General features: G+C 49.0%; 1 protein-coding gene across 1 annotated transcript; it reads left to right on the plus strand.

The window, feature by feature from the left end:
- Positions 1-2,123: 2,123 nt before the first annotated feature.
- Positions 2,124-8,456, plus strand: LOC311350485 (visual pigment-like receptor peropsin; the record flags this gene model as incomplete). The annotated part of the gene is made up of 6 exons (XM_084470505.1): positions 2,124-2,253; positions 2,810-3,015; positions 5,704-5,803; positions 6,656-6,760; positions 7,267-7,490; positions 7,989-8,456. 6 exons carry the CDS (start codon positions 2,124-2,126, stop codon positions 8,454-8,456), a joined length of 1,233 nt encoding a protein of 410 aa, XP_084326631.1.
- Between the last annotated feature and the right edge of the window lie 19 nt (positions 8,457-8,475).

The raw sequence follows: 8,475 nt of genomic DNA on the forward strand, positions 1-8,475 counted from the left end.
GGAGCTAGGGGGAGACGGGGGGGAGTCAGGGGCCTGGAGCTAGAGGGAGACGGGGGAGAGTCTGGGGCCTGGAGCCAGGGGGAGACGGGGGAAAGTCTGGGGCCTGGAACCAGGGGGAGTCAGGGCCTTGAGTCAGGGGGAGTCAGGGCCTTGAGTCAGGGTGGGTCGGGCCTTGAGTCTGAGAGGGGGCCTTGAGTCGGGGCCTGGAGCCAGGGAGAGTCTGGGCCTGGAGCCAGGGAGAGTCGGGACCTTGAGCCAGGGGGGGTCGGGGCCTGGAGCCAGGGAGAGTCGGGACCTTGAGCCAGGGGGGGTCGGGGCCTGGAGCCAGGGATTGTCGGGACCTTGAGCCAGGGGGAGTCGGCGTCCTTGAGCCAGGGAGAGTCGGGACCTTGAGCCAGGGGGAGTCGGGGCCTTGAGCCAGGGGGAGTCGGGGCCTTGAGCCAGGTGGAGTCGGGGGCGTTGTCACAGTGCAGCGTCTGGGGATGATCCATCGATGGGCTGGGGGGGTGTGGGGTGGTGCGGGGAGACCCAGGGGGTGTGGGGGTGACCAAGAGAGGCTGACTAGGACCAGTGTGTTCACCGCCAGACAAGTGACAGTTGGGGTCAGAGGTTGGATCGAGCAGCTCTCTGCCTCTAAGGATCAAGATCGTCAGTACCGGTGGGAGGGGGTCGTGATGGCGAGGAGGCAGCCGCAGTAGCCTGCCCCGCCACATCCTGAAGTGGGGGAGGAGGGTGCTGTGGCAACCCAGGAGAAGGTGAACAAGGTGGACACTGTTATCTAAACAGACGGGAGAGAGAGAGAGAGAGAGAGAGAGAGAGAGAGAGAGAGAGAGAGAGAGAGAGAGAGAGAGAGAAGGGTTCTGGGAGGGTGGGGTGGGGTAGTCGGGTTACCCTGCATGCTGCCTCGCTGGAGAAAAGCACACTGTGGAGAGAGGGAGTGGTGTGTGTGTGTGTGTGTGTGTGTGTGTGTGTGTGTGTGTGTGTGTGTGTGTGTGTGTGTGTGTGTGTGTGTGTGTGTGTGTGTGTGTGTGTGGTCATGACGATTATGTGGTGAGGGGCGGGTCATACCTTCAATTCCATCAATTGGAGCTCCATTGAATTTATTGGAACACTAATAACTTGTACCTCAACATATGTACTCTGAATTAGCAGCAAGTCTAACTCTCACAGAAGAAAGACATATACTAACCACATACATACACTCTCGTTCTTCCTTCCTTGTTCTTCACACACACATGTGTGTGAGCTTTCCAGATGAGCGCAGACACATTAACAGTCCAGTATACTGGAGGCGTTGACCTTCCCGGATGGCTCTCTGTGGAAGCAATTACCAACGAGGAAGAGCTGGTGGAGAACCAGAGGAAGATGAAGGAAGAGTAGATAACATCCCTAGGGCGGGAACACCATCTCGGAGGCTCTATTACCCAGTATTCCTCGGTGGGGTTCAAATGACTGCAAACAATCGTAAACGATTACGGTGATGTTAATTGTTACCAGACCACGATGCAGGCGAGTGAAATATTTGCAGCGGGAGGGTGGGGGGTACTTTAACAATAGTGTTGTGTGGGGAGTCCACAAGGTCTCATGTTATGTGTGACCATTGGAAGATTCACAACATTGCCATCAGATTGAGCTTGTAATCTTATAGTATTGGCCTACATCTCCAATTTCCGTCTGCTGGCATCCGTGAGCAAAATGTTGAACCCCCACCTAGACATGTTCCTTCATGACATATAAAATGGTTTGTTTCAGATAAACATGTCTGTTAGCTAGAATGACTAAATAGTAAATCGTAAACACATTTAAAGGTTGGATTGTGAGCTGTGAATAGACCTAGTGGCCACTGTGATGAGGAAGTGAGCATTGAGTCATTTGTCAATCCCAATCTATTTCTAATTAGCCGTTGAGAAACGAGTGGGATTACACCCACTCATCATTCGGACAGCGAGTGGCGGGGCATTAGCGCACGCTGTGTGTCTAAGCTGGATTTACGGCGGACTGACCACCGTTGGCCCCCTGCTGTCCTCACGTGTGCGCTCGTATCTGTTGAGGTCAGCGCTCCGAGACACACAGACAGGATACGAGCAAGGATCCATGCCGCCGCATGCATCACAGGTCACGCCATGGAGTTAACACTGAGGGTTCCTGTGAAGAACATACCATGGAGGAACAACAACCTGAGCCTGGTGCACACGGACCCCCCGCTGTCAGAGCAAGGAGAGACCGTCATCGGAGTGTATCTCCTGGTGCTTGGTAAGGCTCTCTTTGGTTCTTTGGTTTGCCTTTGAAATGAGCGACGGCCATGAGTCATTGCATTGATATTGTTTGTATTGAGTGTCGTTGATAAGGAAAAAGTGCATGGAATGATCATTAAATGATCAGAGACAATGCTGCAATGAGACCCTAAATGTCACTTGTGATTTTTTTGGGTTTCTAATGTCAGTCAGTGTGAGGGAAACATTGTTGGAACCGAGTTATGAATGAGGACAATTGTTGTCCCCAAAGGTCACTCTGCAGCTGCGACATGTGGCTTGTCTACTTTTGAGGTGGCACGCTTGACTCTTATTTCATATCAACAAGACTGCTTCTACACATCCTCAGTGTTATCATATGATAACCCTATCACCTGATTTGATGCTGATACAAACCAGTACAAAATTGAAATAAACACAATACAGCATATTACACACAGAAATCTGTTTATTTGAACTGTTGGAAATGTTGATGTCAACCAATCTCCATTGTTGGAAGAATGCCCCACATTTGTAGAAGAAATGTTAGCCTTCAGTTTCTATCTGTTCTCCTCTAGGATGGCTCTCCTGGTTCGGCAACAGCTTGGTGATATTTGTCTTATACAGACAGAGGGCATCACTGCAGCCCACAGACTTCCTCACTCTTAACCTTGCCTTCTCCGATGCAAGCATCTCAGTGTTTGGCTACTCCAGAGGAATCCTGGAGATCTTCAACCTCTTCAAGGATGACGGATACCTGATCACCTGGTTATGGACCTGCCAGGTAAAGGGCTCACCAACACCTTTCCTTCAACACTTCTTCCTCCTACTTAACTTTGGTCCAAGTCTATAAAAGGAATGATTCGATCCCAAACACCAGCTCATTGGTGATTGAATCCTTCCAATCAAGGCTCTCGCCTAGCCATTCCACAACCATTTCTATTGGATGAATCCTCAACCAATCCCAATCTCCATCCAAATAATGGAGTACAGTGAAATAATCTGAGAAGAAGAAGAAAGTATGTTTGTGTGTGTTTGTGTGTGTGCACGTGCATGTGCATGTATGTGTGTGTGAGCGATTATTCTAGGAGGCGGAGGAGCAGGAGGTTAATTCTGTAATCAGCTTACTGTCCTTTTAAATAAGGGCGGAAAACTCCTTGGTGCTTGGTTGTGGCCAATAGCCACGTACTATGAATAAGAACGAACGTTTGCAATTGAAATCGTCTATGCTCTTCAAACATGCTTGCCGATTCCAGTTCATCTAAACGACGTCCCCCATTCAAACATTCATATCACCTTTTGTGATATTTGACGATAGAAAAGCCTTTTGCCAGAATGTGTTTTCCATGGCAAGTCGCGGCTCATGTTAACCATGTTTCACGTCAATCAGGTGTCCAATGACAAGCCTCTCTGGAGGAATCAGAGTGTGAACAGAGCTCTTCCCCATCCACTCCCAGCAGAGGTTAACCCCAGGGGCCTCCGCTAATCAACGACACCATCAGATAAGATCCCTAGCCGCGCGGCTCCTCTACCTCCGAGGGACTCGTCTTCCGCTCACACGCCCGGAGAACCACACAGTCCGCCTTTCATGAGCCCCGGAACAAAGAGTTTAAGAAGCGTGACGAATACCTGAAGCTAGGCTAACGTGGCAAACTTGATAGAGGCTGATACACAGATGGATATAGATCTGTATATCAACACTTTACTCAACACTGGATAGCCACGGCTTTTGGCAGCATGTCACACACTTCAACGAGCTCGCCTTCCTATCGCCCATGATAAGATCTCTCGTGTCATATGGACAGCATTTACGGCCTACTTCTTGGTGTACTTGTGCCTTTATGTTCGGGCTTATTTACCTTGGCCTTTAGGTCGCAATGAAATAGTTCTCATACCTTCGCCTGGAATTTCTCCAGCTTATTTTTCTAGCTCAAGGCAAACCCATGGCGGAAAAGCATGATATCCCTGCTCCAATGAGAGGGGTCTCTGTGGAGTCAGGGAAAAACACATTGGCTTAACAATAACAGCCTTGGTCTCAGACCCATAGATCCTATAATCTCGGTCCGAGAGATAGAGCGAACCAGAAGCAGGGCAGCGAACCAGAAGCAGGGCAGCGATAGAGCAACGACTCCTGAAACATCTACCTGGGTGATCTGGGATCCATTTGCAACTTCCAGACTTGTTTTGGAGAGGTGAAGGGATTTTGGAGTGGTAAAGGGAATAGTGTGCATACATGATCCCCTGGGAGAGAGAGAGAGAGTGGGGTAGTGATAGGTGTGAAAAGAGGAAGCAGAAGAAGTGAGGTTGGCTTGGCTTCAGGGGAGGGGGAGAGAGAGAAAGACAGGCATGTGAGAAGTATTACCAGGTTACAGCATCGGCGTGATGGGACATGAACAGCCCCACAGATCACGGGCTGAATCAGACTTGGACCCAGTTCCAGTCTAGCGCAGCATCCGTGTTCTCCTTTTATTGGCTCATATGGAGAACCGGTGGTGCGGTTCTATAGTGCAATGTGGGACAGACTTGGATCAAATCGGCCCATCAAATCCCAAGGGCACCAAGCTATACATTCAATGTGTTGAGGTAAAATATTTTTTTTTTGGTCAAACTGGAAAGAAATTCAGCAAAACCGTGCAGTAAACCTGAGAGGATACAGGTAACAAAACGTGCTGGTAATAGGATTAGGTCTTGTGGTTGTCGTGCAGTAGTACTCAGACCACTAGTGTCTGCAGAGTGTCCCCAGATCCGTTAGTCCCTGGCTAATCTCATGAGGCCAGAGTACCACTTCAAAGATTGTAGTCTGACGAGTCCAAGGAGAAGTCAAACCGGGAAAGGAGTTAATACGAAGACTCTCCATGTTACAGATTCAGTCTCCAGGGTTGGATGAGATTTGTTAACTTGCATCCAATTGGATGAGCTCCCTCTGGATCTTGGAGGTCTTGATCAGCCCTGGAACGTTTTCTCTGTTGAGATACACTTAGTCTGATTGCCCGAAAACAATTAGATGTTAGACAACACTTAGATGTTTTCATTTTACTGTATACTTGTATGCATGTGACATGTAAAACTCTTGAATCTTGAAAATGCTTAAAGGTTTTCTACATTCATTAGACATATTGAGCCTTGTATCTCAATCGGTTGGTTCCTTCCCAGCCATGATCCCCAAGATGGCCAGATGTAAATCTCTGAATCTCCAGACCACATCTCCGTGGACAACATCGCTTCATGTTCACATGGACTCAAAGAGCTTAAACTGTAGTGTCTCAATCTGATAGCGTCCAAAACAAAACACACTCAACCAAACAAGTCTGGAAGGAACCATTAAGTCGTCGGTTCGGCCTAATCCCCCCCCCCCACCTCCCCAGAGCTCGGAGGCCCCCCTGCTGATCCCTCTTTCGCCGGAGCAAACAAACAATGCCAGGACGTAATCTCACATACTGACCCTCCCCCTCCCCGCCCCCTCTCTCTGCAGGTCGACGGTTTCTTCACCTTGCTCTTTGGCCTTGCGAGCATCAACACCTTGACTGTTATCAGCGTCACCAGATATATCCGCGGGTGCCACCCCAACAAAGGTAAGGACGTTATGAGTTAAGAGTTGGCCTTGGCTGAGCTCGCACCCCCCCCCCAACATTCCACTGGTTCTTATCTGAGGAAAAGTGCGGTTTTCTCCAACTTCTCTGTCGTAATCACCACTCAAAGCAATCCCATGTACATGTTAGAATTACATGTAATTAAGGTCATTTGAGGCAATATACGCTGAAGAATGTCTTAATTGTATGTGGAAATGATGGAGAGTAACCCCCTCTGTTGTCGGACTGAGAAAGAAAAGATTGGCCTAGAATGTGTTTGGCATTGTATGCCATGCATTTGATTTGCTTTGATACTGTACAGTACATTATTTATACTAATAATTATTTTTATTAAATTCAATCTAGGTTTAGGCATCTGTGCGCATAAATCAACATGTAACACGAAATTACATTCGGCCTATATTAAAAATAACCAGGACACATCAGCAACAGTGATCAGAGGCAATACAAACTGTGATGAATAGATAGTGTATTGTATGATATAGAGTGTGTAGCGTTCCTGTTCAAACTTGTTCCATGAGGCAGGTCGGAGGCCAAAAATAGAACAACCCAATTGAATTCGTTTTTTTATCTGTCACTGAATACAAAGCTATGTGTGCCGAGTCAACAGTGGTTCTTTTCAGTCAAAGTTCTTTGCCAAAGCTGGCATGCCTAGAAAAGAACTTATTGTTCAATAAATGTCAACGTTTGACGTTCAAGACATGGCGGGAATGCTTGTCAACTTCTTTGCTCAAGGTCTGCCAAAGCAGAAACATTTGTAGAATGCGGTTTATAGAATTTTATTTTTTTTAAAGAAAGACGGTTTGACGTTCTCCTTGTGTTGTGTGCACACAGCTCACTGTATCAGCATTAATACCATCGCCATCTCCCTGCTCTGCATCTGGATGGGGGCCCTCTTCTGGTCTGCTGCCCCTCTGTTGGGATGGGGAAGCTTCACAGGTCTGTCTCCACACACCCACCTCCCACCTCCCACCTTAGCGTCCGATGAAAAACTAATTAGATCCTTTGTGGCATCGTGGTTTGGGGCTAGGTATGACTCGGAGAGTGGTAAATGTTCAACACGTGGTTTACTCAGAGACACAAGGTAGACGAGGTTGCGTTCTGGAGGTGGTTCATGAAGCATCTCTCAAACACACGTAAGAATTCAGTTTATATCAGAAGTGGGCGGAATGGTAAAAAAGCCACGCCTTTTCCATTTACGCCTGGCGAAAATGGAAAAGATGCCATGTTTGTAGTGTCTGAATTATCTGCAAACTCATAAAACCTTATATGGCGTTGTCCACTTTGTGGCAAAGAAACCATTCATAACTGATGTGGTGTTAGACATGTAGTAAAAATAAAGCTGGAATCATTTACATCAGTCCCTAAAAGAAGATCAAGCCACTGAGAGATGCACTAAAAGCCCTAATCTTCTCCTCCAACTCTTGTCCCATGTCTTCCTCTAGACCGGGGCTACGGCACCTGCGAGATAGACTGGTCCAAGGCCAACTACTCCACCATCTACAAGTCCTACATCATCTCCATCCTCATCTCCTGCTTCGTGGTACCAGTGACCATCATGTTCTTCTCCTACGTGTCCATCATCAAATCAGTGAAGAGCACCAACGCCATGTCGGCCGACGGCTATCTCACGTCCCACCAGAGGACGGTGGAGAGGGACGTCACCAGGGTAAGCCAACAGGAAGACACCAAGAGTGTTTCCCTAAAGGGTACCGGGGAAGATGCTGGGATTCTCTAAGTGCCTGGGATCTGTTAATTTACCTTTAGGGTATTTAGCAGACACTAACCCATCCAAAGCGACTTACAATAAGCACATTTGTCAGAAGAAAGACAAACAATATATCGCTGTCGGTACAGTAAGGATGTTCATGGAAACAAGTGCCAAGCTCTTACAATCACTAGGTTAACCCGTTCCCCGTATACAACAAAGATAGCTAGGATAAGACGCTACACGATGCCAGGTACTATGTGTTCATGCCCGACCATGGTTCACACCTGACCATGGTTCATGCCCGACCATGGTTCACACCCGACCATGGTTCCCACCCGACCATGGTTCACACCCGACCATGGTTCCCACCCGACCATGGTTCACACCCGACCATGGTTCATGCCCAACTATGGTTCACACCTGACCACTGTTGCTCGATGTTCCTCCTGTCTCCAGGTGTCCATCGTGATCTGCACGGCATTCGTGCTGGCCTGGTCCCCCTACGCCGTGGTGTCCATGTGGTCTGCCTGGGGCTTCCAGGTGCCCAACACCACCAGCATCATCACACGGCTCTTCGCTAAGTCCGCCAGCTTCTACAACCCGCTTATCTACTTCGGCATGAGCTCCAAGTTCCGCAAGGAGGTTGCGGGACTGATGCCCTGCATCCGGAGGAGCCGCGAGGTGGTGCGGCTGAAGCACTTCCAGACCCTTGGACCCAGGGCCGAGGGCGGACCCGGGGGAGCACTTTGTGGTCAGAAACCAGGGAGCAAATACGCCGTTTCCGAGCCGAACCCTCCAAACCCGTACGTCGACCAGGGGGTGACCTGCCCCCCTCCGAACCCGTGCCTCCACGCACAGGGAGGCGTCGACGGCGATTTGCCCTCACACATCGAAACGTCGCAATACTGGTGCGACAGACTTTGAAAGATGGCCGCCGGCGCTG

The sequence above is a fragment of the Micromesistius poutassou genome, assembly GCF_964030765.1.
Source record: "Micromesistius poutassou genome assembly, chromosome: 7".
Classification (NCBI taxonomy): domain Eukaryota; kingdom Metazoa; phylum Chordata; class Actinopteri; order Gadiformes; family Gadidae; genus Micromesistius; species Micromesistius poutassou.